This window comes from Hermetia illucens, chromosome 6 (assembly GCF_905115235.1).
Source record: "Hermetia illucens chromosome 6, iHerIll2.2.curated.20191125, whole genome shotgun sequence".
Taxonomy (NCBI): domain Eukaryota; kingdom Metazoa; phylum Arthropoda; class Insecta; order Diptera; family Stratiomyidae; genus Hermetia; species Hermetia illucens.
The window spans coordinates 12,175,704-12,196,340 of record NC_051854.1 but is presented as its reverse complement, the minus strand read 5'-3'; the positions used below and the strand labels follow the sequence as shown (position 1 = coordinate 12,196,340).

Sequence of the window (20,637 nt, the reverse complement as noted above, 5' to 3'; positions counted from 1 at the left end):
CGAATGCACTATTTTCCTAAAGGATTTTACTTTCATGTGAGGTAATGGTTCCTTTCATAATATTTCCAGTTGTCTGCTTTCAATGCCAAGAAAAGTGTATGTAGTTGCAGAAATCTGAATAGTCCGGAACGTTTTGAAATACGCTCATCTAATTCAATACTTGAACCACTATCTCAAAGTTGAGTACTTCTCGAGTGGCTCTCAAGAAGGTCTTCAACCGCTTTTGCATGCCAATGAGTTGCTAATAGAAACGAGCATAATCGTTTTTCCATTGGAAAAGGCTGGAAACTGATTATCAAATTATTTGCTCCCATTGACTGGCTAATTTCTTTTCGCCCACCTTCAAAGAAATTAGAAATTTTTGCTAATTTTCGTCTGGCATTTGATGAATATAAATTCCACCATTTTCGACTAAGAAATCATTGCAGCAGGTTCACTTGTTTAGTGTACATCGCTTGGTAGTATCTTTCATTAAAATGTATTCAAAAGCTTTAGTACTCATGGTTGCTCTCTTTGGTAAGACTTCTTCGCAATTTTTGTGTGCAATGTTCTAACTTTTTTTCCTTTTGCAGGAGCCGTCAATTGCGGATACCTCTCCGGAGATGGTCATGGAGGTGGTTTACGAACAATTGCTCAAGGATCAGCGAATCAAGCCCATGCAGCTGTTTCAAGTCAACATGCTGCCTCTCAAAAGGCTTCTTACATTGCTAAAAGCACATTAGCCCAGCAAGCCGCCCAAGCAGCAGCTACTGCCCAAGCGGCACTTGCTGGAAAACATGTTCTTTTGCAGACCCTAGAGAAGCAACGAGACGAAGCCCACAAAGCCTTGGAAGCTGAACTTGCTCAGTTGGAGTTGGCAAAGCATTCCGCCGCAGCAGCCGCGAAAACCGCTCAACAAGCCGCAAAGCAAGTACAAATCCTTAAAGAGGCTCTTCATCATGCCCAGGAACTAGCTCATCAAGCTGATGCCGCTGCTGGGCATGCTGCTCAAGAACTAGCCTCGCAAAGTGCTATGGTAGCTCATGCTAAAGCTCGTTTACAGGAAATTGAACACAAATTGGCAGAAACTTTGAAGGATTTCGAAGCAACTAAGGCAGCTGCACAAAAGGCCACCGAGTTTGCAGAAAAAGCGAAAAATAATGCTGCAGCTGCTGCTACACATTTGGGAGCCAGCGGAAGTGGAGGGGACGGTGGACATGGAGATGCATCCGGACATGATGGAGGTGCTGACTATTACCATTAGTTTTTAGGAATTTTTCAATATTGGAATGTTGTTGATATAGCAATAAAATGTGATAGGAAAAAGTGTTTTGTGGAGTTTGGATGAATAATTGGTGACTGTCTCAGTGGCCAAGTTGTTATTCTCGCCGAGAGAGAAATTCCAGTTCAACCTCAACGTTCTAGGGAGAGTTTTTAACTCTTATTCATAAAAAACAAATGGTCAAATTTGACCTTTAAGTAGCACTACCTCATGGATAGATAACATGCAACTACTTGCATAAGGTTCTTTTAGCGAGTAGAGGTGTAGATCTTAGAAAGTCACTGATTTACCAAATTCTAGCGTTGCGTGGAGTTCGCGCAAATATCACTTGGGACCATTGCGACTTGTTTTTCGTCCTTAGCGCGTCCAAATCACGTCGCACTGTCCGAGCTCGATCTCTTTCTACAGCGGATATTGTCATGTTTATCGGCATCTAATCCACTTTTGACTTCAGTATCTCTTCCATGTGATTATTGGAATCCCTATGCTGAGGGTATTGCTCAACTTCCTTAAGGAACACAATACGCTCGAAGTGCTCAGATAAACGGAAAATTTATCCAATACAAATATTACTTATAAAGCCTGCCATCTACGTATAGTTTATCCTGGCAGTTACCCCTTAATAGCTCGTAGTTTACCAGCGGCCTTAGCGCGGATGGGATGCAGTTGGTTTTTCAGTTTTTAATGTTCAGGCGGGGATAGAATAAGAAATGATTCGGCAAACCGACCAGACATGTTTGTTTAGGCGTCCACAGTTAAACTAACGATGTCGAGCCTTGCTGGTACGCGGATGGTGCTTTCAGTTTAACTGGTGACTGGTTGCGAACTCTTCCAGCGTAACTGACAGATTAACTTGAACGTGGATGTTGGGCTTAACTCCCATGATCAGAATTTTACCAGCGCTGCAAATGAACGAAAACTACGTTCCTGCAAGGGAAGAGCAGAAAGCCAGCAAGCCCAAAACAAGGACAGAGATCAAGTTGATCTACAAAAACATTAGATGAGCAAATCTTTATGGATTTGTAGCAAAACCAGCCTAACAAGATAAGTAACTCCGTGAGAAAGGATCTATTTGCAACACAATACATCGTCAAAGGATGCCCATGAAAGAAATACACGTTGTCCAGCAGAGGTGAATCGCGTTGACACCGATCAAGGAGTGGAAGGAAGAAGCCTATAAGGAAGCCACCAAAAACTAATCATAGGCGGACATAAACTCGTGGGGAAAGGACAGAATTGTGGTATGGCAACTGAAAGGGCTTTGATCTACGCAGATCATACGGCTAATTCTATTGCTACGAAATATCCAGTGATTATTTCCACAGTAAGGGAGAGTCACTGACGGTCTCTAAAAATTTTTGGACTTGGTGACAATTCCGACACTTACCGAAGAAGAGTTGTTATACATTTTCAGTAGAAGAGGGGAACAACAAAGCTCTGGTCTTGGACTGCATACCAATAAGACCCTTAAACTAGCGGTGAAGTCCAAAAATATTGGCTATTGGGATATTTGCCGCACTATAGAAGCGGGAAAAACAGGCATTGCTTCGTAAAGCTAGTAAGCCGTTGATAAGACATTTGTCGAAATCTCTCTAAACACTATGGGAGAAATCTCGAAGTGAATAGTTGACAAAAATTTAAGTCATCAAGGTCATCAACAATATGAGTTCTGTAATGTGAAATAAACCACGGATATGACCAAATTAATAATACAATTCTTGGAATTGGTAGTCACAAGCTACGAAAGTCTCTGGCGACGATTGGTACTTTCAGCTATCTCACTACTACCACCAACAGTATAAAGGTGGCCCTAGTATAAAAGCGATAACGGACGCAAGGAGTGCGTTAGCTCAATGGATGCCTAACAGAGCTCGATACTGAACCCAATGCTGGTGAACGAATGCTAGTTGATTCTTCATCATAGATTCAAACTTCGAAAAGATCTATAAATAAATACATTAGATGGTGATTAAAGAGAATGTCGACTTGACATGGATCAAGCCTATGAAAAAAACTACCAAATCCACCTAAACAAGCGGACCTTACTATTGAACGGGGCAAAGGCTAAAGAAGAAAAGGGATAACGAGGGGAACTCTAACAAGGGGATCGGTGGGGGGACAGGTGAACTTCTATGGTTGGAGAGTGTTTCTCACTGGACATGGAGGATATCGTCCCCAGTTGAAATGGGAGGCCTTACCTGATTCTGGAAACTGCGTTGAAATCGAAGAGGATTTAGAGAATGTGTTCTTCCACTAGCCAAAATTTGAAGATCAATGGAGCTAAAAGCAAATCTGGGTGATAGGTACCGCCAAAATATCTAGTACGGAGAATGCCAGTTGAGAACACTCAATTTGATGTCACACATTTGATGGAAAAAAGCACGAGAACACGGTTGCAAGTGCCGCAAATGAAAGGGTGAAAATCTATCTTGAATGAAAGGGATTAGAGAGTTGTTTTAGTGGATGGCTGGTTCAGACCAGTGGCTTTACAAAATGTGCACCACTTCCCTTAGAAAACGGTAGACGTCAGACAGAACGATAAGTTTTGTTTTGCACCAAACCTTAGAAATGCAAAATGTCAAGCAGTGATGATTGACAATTTGTTATGGCCTATGCAAGCGAAGCTTTTGGTAGTACCTGGGCTTTTTATTTTTTTCATTATTTGAGTTATTAGAATCTAGACATTCGCGTCAAAGATACAAATTCGCAATCTACAGATACAGACTAGATCAGACGCTCCCGTCGTATAAGTCAATATGTTTAAGGAAATATAAAAATTTCCGCGGTCGCATGGTGTCGTCAGAGTCCAGCTTGGTGTTCAGATCACCCATCATCCACTCAATATGCCGCTTAGGGAGTCCCTTCCGACCTATGTACAATTTCTCTAAAATCTGTCTGATCTAACTTAACTTGGACCGATATCAGTGAAGTCCTGTCACGCCGTACCCACGTCTATACTGTTAAGCTTATCGCTAAAGTTGCGAAAAGAGAGGTGGTCTACGAAGATGTTGTTAAGAAGCATGTGCAAATTGCAGAAAACAGTTAAGGTTGCTTTCTGGTAGTTGAAATTCGTAGCCGGAAAGCTCTACGCCATTTGGACTATGTTGCTCGTTCATAGATTTTAATTTAGTTTAATCAAATTCTGAGAGAAGCAGTACTTGAGTTAGCTTCTTAAATCCCAGCTTGTAAGCTTTGTACGATATACTGCTTTTTCAAGTATACGGTTTTAATTTACTTACATTAAGATAACTATTTCATGGCAAGAGCAACTATTTTGGGTTATCACTTTCTTTCCCTTCAAAGAGCTTAGGGAGAGGAAGTAGGCAAGAATTCCGAAGCATCCTATTACCTTTCGTCTCTTTGATTAACACTTTTTATGTCCTCGCAATATCTTTTAAATGAAGTCCAAAAATTCCTCTTCTTGGGTTTCGGATTACTACGTATACCATCAATAGGTATTTTTATTTCGAACTCCCTGAACGTATTTTTTGTGGGTAGGATCGGACGACGCGTCCCCGTATAAAGTCTTGGACTTCCGCAATGGTACGCCGTCGAGCTACCAACTAAATATGCTCCGGTCATCAGAAAATAAGCCTGGAACTGATTGATACATTACTTTGGGATTGCCGTCTCGCTCTCTCGGCTTAGGAATCCTTCAAGACAGGGACTTCCATTCACCAAGAGGAGGAAACGAATTTTAGTTGTCGTCATTTCTGACAAAAAGAGTTACGAGGAGTACTATTCCTCCAGATCGAGGACTATGTACCTTAGCTCCATAAGCCGCATCTACGACCTCAATAATAGGAAATACTGTTCCTGGCTACTGCCATCGTGCATCGCCTTGCTATAAACTAGAATTGCCTTAGGGATAAATCTCCAATAAGACAGATCGCTTCAGCGAATCTACTCCTGAGCCTTTTGAACACTTTTTTGGCCATATCAAGCATATGTTGTAGTCGGATGCAGGCAGCAGCCCAGGGTTACCTTCCATTTTGCCATTTTGACATCGGCAAAAGTCCGGCCGCTGACGCAACACTAGTCTATAAACTTCTGCCGGGGTATCATCCGAACTTGAGGCTTTCTTATTTTATAGGGTGAGAACTATTCAAGGTCTTTCATCTTGAAAATGGCACAATCTTTGCTGCTTTCCGCGCTGTTAACATCAACACGTATGGAATGTCTGTAGAATAATGCCCATACAATGCGGTCTATTTGCTCATGCCAGGTTTGCGCAGAGCCCCGATTTTCCGAGTGACAAATTTATAGCCAAGTCCCCATAGATCCCCATTTACCTCGTTGACAAAGTTCTGCCAGCTTCATCGCAATACGAAGTCCCATATTGGCATGCCCCTTTCAAGGGCCTTAACATCGCTTACTGGTAAGCGCTGGTAAGCAAATCCTCTTTGCCACACCTTGGTCAAAACGGCGTCCCCAAGAGCATCAAGCCTGTGCCGAAAGTCCGGCATCATCTCATTCCGCTTTCAGTTAACCCTAAAAAACGTTGTCACTAGACACCGAATCTAGACAACCCCCCCCCCCCCCCTGGCTTTGGGCAAGAACACAAAGTTGAATGCAGTAAGTTGAGATGCTATGAAGTCGGGTCCTTGTTCCTCTGCAGGCTTTTAATTCTGCAACCAACGACGCTAGCAATCCGTGATCAGTTGCAGTATTATGATCATAATAGCCATCCTAGCCCTTTCCATCGGATACCCTGAAAACTGGACACTGCCTCGAGCCGGCACTGTAAGCAATGCTCTCAGCAGAGACACCATGATCTGTGAGATTTGATGCCAGCGAATAGGCTATAGAAAATGGATCAGAGCCTCTTCACCGCCTCGCAAAAACATACAGATAGTTCTTTTTGGACTTAACTCAACGACCATTCCCCAACCTTTCGCTTTCAGTGTGGAAGGCACTTATTTTCGGGCTTTATCTTATAGCTGATCTCGCTGAGAATATCTGTAAATGTTTACGTTCACTTCGGTGTAATGAGCACCATTCATCGCCAGTTTGTTGGTGGTTTGCCAGTCGTATCCGCTTTGACTGTCGACAGACGGTTTTCCGACGATTTTTGTTTCCCGTTATCCTTCTTTTTTACCACAGTTCCTAGAGCCTACTGAGTTGAAGTCTCCTTCAGGCGCATCTTCTTCTTTCTGCTTTTCTCCACTTCACTTCGCAGTGGGCTGTGGATTGCCGTTTGCCGCTTACAGTATTCTCAGCGGGAATTACGGCTGTTTCTGCTTTTGGTGCACCTCCTACTAATGACATGTTTACCTGTAGATGGGAATGTTATACAGGAGTTTTTTCAGTTCTGGCATCGCTTTACAAGACAACCTCTTTATCCATCGGTATCTTGTCAGGTATTTCAGCTCTTCCTGCTTCTTTTGCTGGCCCTGTGATGACCGACGCATTTTGGTACTGCAACTATGCGCAGTCAATTCTTCCTACTTCTTTGACCGCAATATTCAGAAACGGGCGTACCCTCGGATACGTAGCCCCCACCCTAAGCCAGAAGAACACTTAGCTGATTCTGGAGCTCGCAGACAGATTAGCACTCGCTCGGATCGACGAAATTTACTAATACCAGTTCAATGCAGACTATCCGACTAGGGTCCTGATGAGGTTGGCTCCTGATATACGTTTCAACTATTACATTGGCGCAGCTATCATCATCACCCCATCGACGTCAGCAGAGAGCTTTCGATCGTTCCGAGGACTCCGACGTGGTACGAGTTATTCGCAGTTTGTTCTTCGCCCAAAGTCTTTCTCAGGGCTACAACCTAGGGCCTAGGTGTACTGCCAAGAGGTCAAAACTACTTACTGGGGTACCTCGAGGACGTCACTTCCCATATCGTGAGTGACCCGTTGAAAATTGCAGGCGATCCCTGAGGGAAATCTACGCATGAAAGAAAAAGAAATGAACTTGATAAGGCTCTTCATGAAGAGTTATTTCAGAACTAACTAACTAAATTTTATTTAGAACGAAGTCTGATGTTACATTTGTTGTCACTTTTTAGGGAAATTTGCCAAAGTGCCAAATTTAGGTTTTGCCTTGTTTTTGGTCATTTCCGAGCATGATTAATACGTTCTCCGTTTTAATAATTACGTATCCTAAAGGTGAAGAATTAATAGGTAACCCCTACCGAGCGAAGAGTCATAACCCTAACATCTGAGGTAGTAAATACAGGGTACTAGGGGATGGTTGTTAAGGTTGGACTCATAGGACTTATGAATTGTAATCCAAGCGGACAAGTGGGTGCCGTTGCGTTTTCTAACAAGGGAACCGTGTAATTTAGGTGATAGAGGGCAGTAATATTGGCAAACTACCCCATCGACTGTCATTGTGGCAGATTCTTCTCGTCGGGCGCTCTTTGTTTGCAGGATTACAGGAAAAGCAACTTGTTGGTTATGGCTATGGTTGGCATGCTGTCAAATAGTAATATAGTCTAAAACGCTAAGGACATGGGCCACACACTGTCAAGATAAATCTGCATTTTTATAGTTTCGGTCATCACAGGCTATAAATTGTGTTGTTAAAAGGGCTTCTTTTAATAACACCATCTTCATTATTGTCATTGATTTGAAGTCTGTATTGGAATATCTCATTAAATTTTTCATCTGTGTACCTGGTTGAATTAAAATAATCACTGCAACAGCTTCCACCGTTATAAGACATGCTATAATACATCAGTAAGCCTACAGTAACCGTCATCTATAGCGAAAATGAAATCCTATACATCTTTTCTAAACAATAGGCTCCAATCTATGTTACTTTTCTACATGTCTTTCATTCCTTTCAAAATGATTGTCCCCGCGATTGTCAGACCTATCAAATCACCTATACGATGACGTTTCCTTGACCAACTTCCACAAGGAAAAATCTGAAGAATGTCCATTCCATGTCTGTCTTTATTCAAATCGGCTCGTGCAAGGAATTTCTGTCGTCAGAGTCTTAGAAGAGTCTGAGGAGTTTAGCATCGCCAGGGTTATGTCCATGTCAAAGCATCAAGAGGTCTATAACGGTCTGCAATAATGGTCTCCGTGTTCATGTACATCCATCGCTCACATTTTCCACTTTTATGCAAATTTTCCGATTATTTTAATTAGGCGCTATGGCAGCCACTCACCAATCTGAAATAGTAGCACAAGTTGCTTGTGAATTTTATAGGAAACGGTAGGCAAGTGGTGAGTGTTTGCTGGTTGTTACCTTTAGTCTGTTAAATGGAACAGTGGCCATGCAAAGTATATTTTCATTTCAACTTTGGTCGTTATTGTAAACCTTATTATAATTTGCGGCCATAATCAGAAAAAAAAATAATTCGCCCCTTTTTCATTATTTCTGCTTTCTATTTGTATCTTTTGTTACCTGAAATCGATCTATTAATATTTCAACACTGATCCGACGTAGAGTTATGTTACGAAGTAAGTCCACCACCAATCATTATAAATAGAAGCAGGGAAATTCACGAGAAGTCAAGTAAATTCCAGCTCCCATTGTAAATCCACAATAAAATTCACGAAGCATTTTAAGTAACCCACTACGAACATTATTAACTTTTTCAAAATTGTCTGACAACTTCTGAACCCTAACAAGATACTAACTGAATTCCTAGCTCTGGCGTCAAATTAGCTGCGGCTTGCATTTACATCAATAACCTATCAGCCAGGCTGCCGCTTTCCTGCTGACAAAAATTCCATTTTATATTTAATATGGATTTTAATTAATATATAATTAGCTCGTCTTTTCATAAAGGATGTTTCCAACACAGCGAGGCGTTAATTACGTGGTACCGGGCGAATTAAAATAGACCGGGAGAGGAGGCATGTACATATGAGCCTACACTGCAGAAGTACACGATAGATAGTGTCTCAATTTTTACGTTGCTTTACAAAGATGTTTTCATGACTTAATGATTTCTGGATGAGGTGGAAAGATGAAATTAATTGTAAAACTAGGAATCATAAAGATGTTTTCATAAATTTTTCAGGAAAAATACGAGTAAATGCTCTTACGGATGACGCCTCAATGGAAGCTAGTGATAGTGTTGCGTGGAAAGTGAATAGATTTCTTAATATTTAGTTAAGGGATGGATATAGCATAAGGACGATACTATGCCGAGTTACGAGGTGCCAAGGAAGTTTTGCCTTTTCTTTATCTTTCATCATCATCAACGGCGCAACAACCAGTATCTGGTCTAGGCCTGCCTTGATATGAAACTCCTGACATCCCGGTTTTGCGCCGAGGTCCACCAATTCGATATCCCTAAGAGCTGTCTTGCATCCTGACCTACGCCATCGCTCCATCTCAGGCAGGGTCTGCCTCGTCTTCTTTTTCTACCATAGATATTGCCCTTATAGACTTTCCGGGTGGGATCATCCTCATCCATAAGGATTAAGTGACCCCCCCCCACCATAACCTATTGAACCAGATTTTATCCACAACCGGACGGTCATGGTATCGCTCATAGATTTCGTCATTGTGTAGGCTACGGAATTGTCCATCCTCATGTAGAGGGCCGAAAATTCTTCGGAGGATTCTTCTCTCGAACCCGGCTTTATCTTTGATAGATGGAAAGGATTACAGTCCAACGCGTTAACGTTTCATGGAATTACGTGAGACTGTGACACACTAAACCCTTCTCATAGCGTTTCGAATATTTCGTGAAACTATCGTGCAGTGTTAAGCCTCTTAGGTAAAGTCAGTTACTAACTGGAGGTCTCTACGGCTTTGTCATTTCTCTTCAAAACTCCACTTGCCTTAACAAACTACAAATTATTTTCATAGCTTTCTCAACCGCCTTGTATGTTACCTTCGAAGTCAGCCGGTCCTCCTCGATATACTCCAGTCGCAAACACACCAAGGCCATACCCTTCAATTACACTACTTTGTAATAGAAAATCTGGGTCATTGCGAAAAGTCGTCATGTCCAAAACAATAAAGGACGCTCGTTACTTTTCGTGTCCCCTTAGGACGTGACATACTTCTGCTTGGTGCCTTTTCAAATATCCAAGAGGACTTTTTGTATCCAAAGTCTCTTGCATGGTACATCCTACCTCATTTGCATATCCCTTGTTCCTTTTTTTTGTGTATGAGTCATTCATGTGAGACAGGCGCTTAACCAATAAAGTAATCTCATGTAATGGGGATACGCTCCTGATCAGACTCTCAACAATTGTTCACCCAAAGGTTTACCATTTCGCAGCATCAGTAACAACAGCATTAACGCCAGACTATTGGAAATGTGTCCGGATAGCGCAGTGGTTATAACACAAGGCTGTCGAAGGGATGCTGAGCACATTGCCTCCTACAGGGTACTGTGATGAGGTAATGTACCGTTACGGCCTTAAATGAAGTGCACTAACACACTTCAAGGCCCTGATCTCATTGGATTGTTGCGCCAATGATTATTATTATTATCGGCGATGGTCATTGAACATCTCTTGGACGGCAAAATGGGATGAGGGGGTTTATCCCCTGCTTTAATTCCTCTCAGCTGGTTCGAGTGTTCCACGACATAGCATGTGAGGACCAATTTTCCAGAAACTTCCTGTGTTCGTGCGCCGCTAAGATCAGCGATGTCTGGGAGTCCGTGAAGCTGAAGGTGATCTCATAGGACGGAATTCTCAGAGGACCCCATTTAATGGTTACAGTGTACCTATTGATCATAGTATCTCAAGCAAGCCTATAACTGTCAGGAACTTTAGTATGTTCCCTACTTCCAGATTTTTCGGCTTTGCGTCTGGTATTAATTATTCTCCTAGATACCTTGACCTACTTTGCACAAATGCCGGACCCTGTCCCAGGACGTGTATAGAGGTTTCGTCATACTTCTCACAAAACCTGCAGGGAGTGTCCGCTGATATCCCTAGCTTCCCACTATGATTCGGAGGTTCTTTTTGGTGAGGTTTAAGCAATCCTTTGCGCGTATGGGTTCGTATCCCTTAATAAGCACCCTGGCTCCATCCCTAGTAGGCCCGACCAGTATAGTTCCCTCAACCATTCCTCTTCATTTCTTGGAGTCATAGCCATGAAACCGTTTCCGCTTCCACCGAAGAGTTCTGGCCCGTGTAAAGGCGTCCCTGCTCCATTCTTGGCTAGTTCATCCGCTCCCTCGTTGCCTTCCAACCCAGCATGGGCTGGCACCCAAAGTACCCAGGCCTTGTTGGACGAGGCGAGTATATTCAGTCTCTCAAGGTATTCCCATACCAGTTTAGAGTTCACCTGGTTGGACCTAAGTGCCCTGATTGCTACTTGGTTATCGGTGAGAATAGTTATGTTCTGCCCCCTGTAGTTCCTTTGGAGATTGAAGGAGGCACATTTGACTATGGCGTATATTTCCACTTGGAATATGCTAGTGAAATGTCGTTGTCATTTTATCAGTAATTCGGCATACCGCCTAGAAATAATATCAATCTTCCTTCTATTTAGGCAGCTCCCCACCTCACTGATACTACCGGCCATCCTGAATATTAATCCCAGAAGGACCTCCAGGGATGCCGTTGGGCATGACCTCATTGCTCCACTGATACACACGCAAGCCAGTCTTTGAAGCTTATGTATGATAATTGCTTGGCTTGTGTGCTGAGTTCAGTTCTTTCTGCCCAGATCACCGCTCCATAGGTAATCATTGGCCTTACTATTGCAAATTAGTATCTTCGGACTGCAGCCCCATTTCTTTTTTTCCTGTTATGGATCTACAAGTCATCAGAGCCCCCGTAGCTTTCCGACAAGTGTTTCCGACATGTGTCAAATGAAGAGTAGCTGAAATGGGGATTATAAAGTGCGGTTCGGAGGCAGAAATGTAAAACTGCAGGTGGTCTGCTCTGCCAAACCGAATGACGACCAGGATCCAGTCGACACTGCCAACGAACTGTTGGTGAAGATAAACATCGACGGTCCGTCTTAAAATTTGAAGCATTCGAAATACACCACAGTTAACCTCCTGGTCCTCCTTTTAGAGGCCTATATTGCTCACGACCGACCCAAGGGTAAACTTGTTGAAAGGTTGCGCATCAATGAACGGCATACGCTTTAGAGCTGCTCGAAAATCTACGAAAAGGGTGAGTCGCCCTTTGATATCAGAGAACCGCAACAGTTGGGAGGAGGTCCTTGATATCCACTTACCAACTTACAGTGGGACTTCAAGGGTGAAGAACTCAAGATTACTTGAGCAGAGATCTTTCTCAGATCACAATTGGATACTTTTCAGTTTAGATCTAGCTTTACAGGTCTCTAAACTTTTGAAGAGGATCGACTGGACTAAATTTGGTCAAGTCATCTAGAACAATCTCTCTAGGGTGCCATTTGGTAACGTTGTCATGACAGATGAATCCTAGTCAAAGATTGCAAAAGGCATGCGAAACCGCCTTCGAAGTCTCGTGCCCTGTTAAATACAACAAAAAGACATTACCGTGGCAAAATGAAGATCTACCCAGGCTCACGGTTACACGGTTACGACTCTTCGCTATAGAAAAAGGTTTACTATTAGTTTCTGAAATATCCACAAGACATAACATTGGCAATCTCTTCGATGCTCGTAGTTGATTTTTGACCAATTTACATCGAAAAACTTATCATATTTAACACATCTAAATCAATAATAGATTTGAGAGTGGCCTTCTGAGGTGCTGACTAAAAAAACAACCATCATCTGGCGGTTGCTTATTTCTGCTTACATGTCGCTACCGTGCATATCGCTGGAGGAAAGCATTAGTCCCACAAATTCAATACAGGCCATCTGGCTGTCATGCTGCAGTGGGAAAGCTTTCCTGCAACAGAAACTACGCAACATCTAATCAATTTGCCCGAGAATGTTGTTGATGAACACTAAACTGCATCCAAAAGTGTTTTTATCTCTGCTCTAGGTGAAGCTGTCGGCCACGTCTCAAAACAGAGTGACTTGTGGGCGGATCAATAAACTCAAGGAGTAGAGAATTCTATTGGCAACAGAAACCGAGAGTGAGGGCGATGAGATGGAACTTCGCTACGGTGAAAATGTGCCAGAAGTTCAGAGTTGTGTACACCGTGACAAAAGGAATTCAAGCATTGCCTTTCACTATCGCAGAGGCAATTAGTAAAATCATCCTGGCGCGCGTCAAAGATCACTTCAAAAATTTGGCCGACAGGAAGCAGACTGCTTCCCTCTGTATGAACCACATTAACATCCTTTGGACCATTAATGCTGCTAATACATCGGGAAACACCCAGTTCAGTGCCACTTTTAGTAGAAACCACGGTTCCTAAATATATAAACGGGTCAACGCCTTCGATGGTCTTTCCAATAATGCAGGTAGAGATAGTAGAGATCATCCGCCAAGCTGTTGATTTTTATCTTAAATTCAATTACACCTGCCTCTCTTTCTAAATCCAGAGCCATTTGGCCAAGGTCTACGACCCGGTGAGAAAACAAACAGATGTCGTCAGTGTAATCCATTTACTTGAGTAGATATGTCATAGTCCATTGAACTTCTCCACGCCCTCCCGACAGAGCTGAGTGACGGACGTAACCGATAACAAAAAGAAATATTATAATATCGATAACAAAGTGCAACCCTGTGGACTCTGATGTCGATCTCAAAATCCATCAAGATTTCACCTCGGTGCTGGACGTGACATTTTGCGCATAATAACTGGCTCTATTAAAAACTATTAGTTTCTCCGGAATGCCCTTCCTACGTGGAGCACTCCAGGTGTACTCCCTCTCCACAATATCGAAGGTTTTCTGCAAATCGATGATGAGAAGTTGCAGCGAAGATATAAACTACGGCCACTGCTTCAAAATGATCCGTATGGTGTTGAAGTGATTAATGCGGGAGGGTCCGCAGCTTAAACCAGCCTGATCTCTATCGACCAACCTGTCGAGATGCTCTTTCATGAGTTCTAGGATCACTCCAGCCCTCCAATTGTCAGAGTCAGAACGGGTGCGCTTCTTTAGAATCTTAACAATCATCCCTTCTTTTACACTTTGGGAAAAGGGTCGGATTTGAAAGATTTCCATACAAGTGGAAGTAGCAGATCTGTTGAAACTGGAGAGGCAATGATGAAGAACTCTGCAGAAAAACCATCAAGTCAAGCGGCTTTACTCCTTTCGAGCCTATTGATGGTCGAGATTATTTCTCATCTACTTGGGAAAACAGTATCTATTCGCATGTTACTGTAACTGACTAGCCATTTCATTCACAAGAGGGAAAACCTCGCATTTGACGCGATTAAGAACCGTGGTGAACAGTTCTTCCCACCTCTGGCGTTGCTCATTATAATGAATGAGTAGTCCACAGTCAACTCCTTTATAAGACCATCGAAATATTTGCGTGTCACGCCCACCATTACTTGGAACAGTCACTGGAGTCTTCAACTCCTACTATGCATCGATCGGCTTCCACGATTCCGCAGTCAGCCAGATCTTATGACAACCCTTTCGGGGGTGGCAACAACTTACGTAGCACCTGAGAAAAGAGCAGTGTATCTGCCGTCTGATCATTAAGATAGCTCTCCCCCCGTCGAGTGACAACTGGATCATACAAGCGGTCGATGTTTAACTTAGGGCTGCAGCTCCTCAATCAGCGAACATAAGTGACCATCAGCTGGCGATCCCTTCAGAGGCGATATCAGTGCCTCTCTTGCACATCCCGGAGACTACTCCTAAATATCCACTGCTAATCGTCAAGTGGTCAATCTAATTGCTCAAGCACTGTTGTTTGGTTGAAACCCCAAAGACCCTGTGGCAAGGTCTATTTTCGAGCAATGTGACATCAATCACGAGGCGGTAGAAGTTGTAGAAATCCACAAATTTCCCACCATTATCGTTATAGTCGCGAAGACCACGTTTCCCCATTATATGTCCGAGCAAGGTGTGGTCAGAGCGCACCTTGTCATTCGGAATACCCATCAGGATCACAGTTGCACCTTCTGGTAGCCTCTCCTAAACTGCGTTTAATTGCTCGTAGTGAACATTCTTCTCCACTATATAGGAACTCTCCGTTGGTGAATATCACTGTGTAATTGTGATGCAGCTTAACCTAGACCGCAATCTTCAAGTCAGAAATCTGTCAGAAACTGTAGGTCAAGAGAGCGTGCCTTTGCAGTAGCCGTTCGAAACAATCCGACAACGTATTCGCGTCTGCTACAACTCAACTCTCTAGATTAGTAAAGAACATTGCCACGGGAGGGGAATGAGTAGTCTCCAGCGTCCCAGCATCTCACTTCCTTTTGGCCCAAAATGTGTAGCTTATATCGTTGGAATTCGAGTTGGAGAAAGCGAGCATTCCATGGGCATTTTCTACCGCTATCGAGGAGCGCGCACATACGAGTATTTCAGTAACCAATCATAGTCTGTTTTCGATAACCAATGATCTTTGCCGTGAGGTAAGTCACTATTCGAGGCATCGTGGGGGATTCGGTAGGAATAAAATTTCAAAATTTGCAGGTTGTTACCCCACAAATTTCTATCCCATTTAGTCGTCTTTTACGAAAAGCAGAGATGACTTTAAGTGTATTCTTAAACTCTAGTTTGAAGGACGTCAAACAATCTCAAGCCTGAATCAAAACAAGCGAGCAAAGAGTGGTGTACAATGTGGAGAAATCGTGAACATAGTTGTCACTTGCCCACAACAGTGGTATCAACTGACATGATAACTTTGCTGCCTAATTGCTGGCAACAACAAATTTGGAACTATCAATAAACTAGGCTGCTATTGTCCCCGTTTATGGCAACTTGAAGTACAGCTCCTGCCTTTGGTTAATACGGTTGGTTGCTCGTTTAACCTAAGCAGTTGAGTATGCAAAAGTCCCTTGACATGCCTAAATAGCTTGGGAAAATGAATTAATGTGAATATGTTAGGAATACTGGGAATCGGTTCAAAATAAAACCACATTTGAAACAGAAAGGATCATCTATAAAAATCGTTCTAAATTAGCTATCAATGCATTCTGTGATAGTTGCGCCCCATAATAGTTTCGGGTTAAGTTGAGTTCTCATTCAACATCCACTCCTGGCAAAGCAATGTCAATGTCTCAGCTGGGCTCTCCTTTGGAGGAGTCTTGTAAGGCCACTAAACTAAATTTTGAGTACATGACTTCCGGTTTAGTCCAAGGCAAAAACAACTCATCAGACTCTGCCTCATATGGGCCCTGGGAGCAGTGTGACCGAAGTGTTTACAAGATGGCATATGCTTCCTTATCTCAATTCAAAAACAAATTATAAGGAGGACCTCCATCAAGTGAATGGCGGACTTAGGAATCCCTCGATTCCCAAACAAAAGTCTAAAATTTAAGTACTTCTTGACAGGGCTATTAATTGTAGTTACACCTTCGACAGCATTTTACGGCATCTGAGCTTCACCCTCAACCTTACTATGATGGTATCGATAAATCCCTTCCATTTCGCATATCACTCGTCACCCAAGCCAACCTTTAAAACAAGAGGCACCATTGAACGCAACCAATTTTTCAACTTCGTATAGTCAACTGAGCAAAGTACGAGTAACATTTGTTGAGAGCGAACACTCCAGAATGGTATTATTTACGCTGAATATCTAATGCGTGTTATGTTAGCATTTTTTTTACCATATTGAAAAAGAATATTTGCCTAATCATGCACATAGATATGTAACAGGTTTCATTGTTATGAAAACAATGTTCATAACAATGACCCAAAAAATCTTGTAAAACTATTATCTAACGCTACACACCGAAGCACTAAAGATTTCGCTAAAATCTCAAAGCGACAGAATATTGTCATTTTAAAGGAAAGTGAGTTTTTGTGAGATATAGAAAAACAGTTAAAAAAATCTTATTTGGTTCAAAACAAATTGCGTATAAATACATGTGGAAACTGTTGCTCAAAATCATTTCAAGTCGTTGCTCCATCCGAGCCACATTCCTATCTGAAAGGCTAAATTTATCTTAGAAAAAAAAAATGAAAATTAGCATCACATTTCTTACTTTGGCACTATTTGGTAAGATTTGCAACCCAATTGTCATGCAGAAAGTCCGCTATATATTTCAATATTTTTCAGGTTTAGTTAACAGTGGTTACCTCTCCGACGACCATGGAACAGGCTATGGTGCATTAAGTTCAATAGCTCAAGGATCCGCGGCAGACGCACACAACGCAGTTTCCAGTCAACACTATGCGGCACAAAAGGCCTCATACGTAGCAAAAACCACCCTAGCTCTCCAGGCTGCTCAAGCAGCTGCAACCGCCCAAGCAGCCTTGGCTGGAAAGCATGTCCTTCTTCAATTTCTGGAGAAACTTCGTGATGAAGCCCACAAAGCCTTGGAAGCAGAACTGGCTCAATTGCAATCTGCCAAACACACAGCGGCAGCTACAGCTCAAACTGCGCAGCAAGCAGCCAAGCAAGTGGCAATCCTTCATGAAGCTCTGAGAAGTGCTGAAGAATTGGCTCACCAAGCGGATGCTGCCGCAGGACATGCAGCCGAAGAGCTAGCATCGCAAAGCAAAATGGTTGCTCAGGCGAAAGCCCGGTTGGCTGAACTTGAGCATAAGTTGGAAGCAACTAGGGCTGATTTTGTTGCAACTAAAGCGGCTGCACAAAAGGCAGCTGCATTCGCTCAGAAGGCGAAAGCCAATGCCGCTGCTGCAGGTCATGGAGGAGGCGACTCTTCAGGACATGGTGGATCGTTTGGATATTAAAATGTTGAATAGTGTATTTAAAAAAAAAGTTGTGATAAATGAGAATTCAATGTAAGTGACCATTGTTAACTTATCCTTATTTATAATAAAACTTTTAGTTACTAAATGAAAGAAGTAATGCAGAAATACGCATTAATTAAAAGTTCGTACATTAGTACAACCATTAAATAACTTAAAAAACAAAAAAAACTAAAAAAAATCAATCGATCTGAATATTAAATAAATTAAGGACAATTTACGTGTAATAAACTTCGACTAGTGAGAAAAATGAATTAATTTTTATCGAAGAACTACATGGCATAGAGGAAGAGTACCAGCATTTCAGGAAAATTGGGAATGAATTGAAGTTTATTTCCAGGAATTGACAACGACGGCGCGTAGTTATGATTGGCGGGCTATGCTCCACATAGGGGTTTATGGAAACCACATTTTATTCTTTAACAATTCTCCATTAACTGGAAACCTAAGATATTCATAACTCCCTAGAGACAACAAGTAAAGTGACAAAATGATGAGCTTATGTAAATACAAATATCTACTAACCCAAGCGTCCCAATTTCATTGTTAATGAATGGTCGTAGGTAGGGGCAAAAAGCTTCGTCCTCTTTAAGTTGTAGAGTCATCTCAGAATAAATATTATCTAATCCGTGATACAGGCCACGTCTCAAGCTTAGAGGCTAATCTGTACTCAAAGAAATACGAAGTGCAAATAGACCTGTCATTTAGTTCGTCCCGGTAGGTCATAACTTTGGTACCAATAAAAGGCTGGCGCCGGAGTAGGTGGAAGAACCCGCTTTGTCAAGTAAACGCGTTGAATTCATGCTTATGAATACGAGGACTATTTAACATCTTCGTCGCCCTTAGGTGATCTCTCTATCGTCTTAAAGGATGTCAGCGGAAATAAATAAGTCGGAAAGGAACTGAGTAAGCCTATTTCCAGAGAACTTCCTTTGATTGTCATGCTATTGGATCAAGGCTCCCAGCAGGTAACATCGCCAAGCACCTACTGCGTGTATGGCGTACAATTCCTAAGGTCAAACTTCGGAATAATATAGAAAGATACGAATCTGTCGCCATATACAGGTTGGAAAAAATGACAAAACCTGTACTCGCACGCGTCAACAGAATTTATCGGAAAAATGGGGACAATCATCATTCCGTATTGGTTGAGATCAAATCACTTTTTGAGATTTCGTGGAATCCGATCCGTCTATATTACATAAATGAAGTGAACTCTCAATAGTGAGAAAAGTTAGAAGGTATTTCAGTAAGTGATGAGGATACCATGTCTACAGAAATAAGCATGGTTTTCCGGAAGAAGGTGCGTCAAAGGATAGTATAGGTCCCAGGGCGAAAAGTGGATTGGTACCCACGATGCAGCATAAAACCTGAGAAACGCCTGCTGAACCAACACCAACAGTTCTACTACCAAAACGTATCTCCACCTCCACGTGGTAATCGCTGGTTCTTTCTTAATGAAAAACTGCACACGGAGAAGGATGAACAACTAGTCCTTCAGGTTGGCGGTGTATAGAACTGACAACTCTACACTGAAAAAACAAAGTTGCGAAGCCACGGAAGGAGCCCCAGACAGGATGGATTTGAAAACGGCGAACCCGATAACCACAACGGAATAACGATTTGCTCATTTTCTTATGGAACATGCACTTCCTGCACAGACCGAATGCTGCTCAGCAACCAGCCGATACCCTGTCCCAATATAAGGCCGACGTAACAGCATTGCAAAAGATCCGCTGGACAGGGACCGGTTCCCTGGAGAAGAGCCACTACACCATATATTATAGCGGCCATCCATTCAACCATGTCCTCGGAGTAGGTTTCTTAGTCAACCAAAAAATGAAACCTGCTGTTATCGGCTTTGAAAATATAAGCGAAAGGCTATGCACTCTGCGTTTGCGAGGCAAATTTAGAAATATAAGCCTCATAAACGTCCACGCCTCTACAGAGGAGACTGCATAGTCAGAGAGGGATACCTTCTACGAGGCAGTTGAACGGAGCCTCCAAGCCTGTCCCAAGTAAAACATCAAAATCATACTTGGAAATTTCAACAGTCATGTTGGGACGGAGCCCCAATTCAGGCAATACTTTGGCGCCCATAGCTAACATAAGGACACCAATGATAACGAACTGCGGATTATTTAGTTAACTAACTTAGCTAGACTTATCACGAACTCCATCGAACGACAAGGGGATGCTCTATCATGCGTCCTCTTTAACCTGGTCCTGGAGAAAGTGATTCGCGATGCTCATGTAAATGCGAGAGGCACCATCCTCTTCGAGTCCACACAATTAATGGCCTACACTGACGATATTGACATCATGGGAAGAACAATTATTATTAATGAAGACAGGACAAAGTACATGGTGGCAACATTAGCTCCAAAACCGAAATAACGAGCAACATCGAATCGCACTGGTCAAATAAAAGCAATGAAGATAGGAGACTATAACTTTGAGACCGTTGAAAATTATTCCTATCTACGGTCGAAAATTGCGACTCGTCCTTATGAATTTCTCGGAGACTTAGGTTCTTAGCAAAAAAAAACTGGGTACTATTGGCCGTGGTCGAAAGAAGAATCGTCCAAAGAATTTTTGACCCCCTACATGAGGATGGACGATTCCGTAGCCTACATAACGACGAAATCTATGAGCGATTCCATGACTGTCAGGTTGTGGATAAAATCCGGCTCAATAGGTTAC

General features: G+C 42.5%; 2 protein-coding genes across 3 annotated transcripts; both read left to right on the top strand.

Annotated features, from left to right (window-relative positions):
• The first annotated feature begins 418 nt into the window (after positions 1 to 418).
• Positions 419 to 1,308, top strand: LOC119659818 (protein doublesex-like). Of its 2 annotated transcripts, XM_038068102.1 has the most exons (3): positions 419 to 516; positions 573 to 910; positions 1,043 to 1,308. In XM_038068102.1, the coding sequence occupies exons 1-3, from the start codon at positions 477 to 479 to the stop codon at positions 1,241 to 1,243; spliced, it is 579 nt and encodes a 192-aa protein (XP_037924030.1). In that variant the 5' UTR covers positions 419 to 476; the 3' UTR covers positions 1,244 to 1,308. The 2 variants fall into 2 exon arrangements, with proteins under 2 accessions (XP_037924030.1, XP_037924029.1); XM_038068101.1 differs by having other exon boundaries at positions 573 to 1,308.
• Positions 1,309 to 17,116: 15,808 nt separating this feature from the next.
• On the top strand, positions 17,117 to 18,135 carry LOC119659917 (colicin-5-like). The gene is made up of 2 exons (XM_038068242.1): positions 17,117 to 17,218; positions 17,279 to 18,135. The coding sequence occupies exons 1-2, from the start codon at positions 17,179 to 17,181 to the stop codon at positions 17,914 to 17,916; spliced, it is 678 nt and encodes a 225-aa protein (XP_037924170.1). The 5' UTR covers positions 17,117 to 17,178; the 3' UTR covers positions 17,917 to 18,135.
• Positions 18,136 to 20,637: the final 2,502 nt, after the last annotated feature.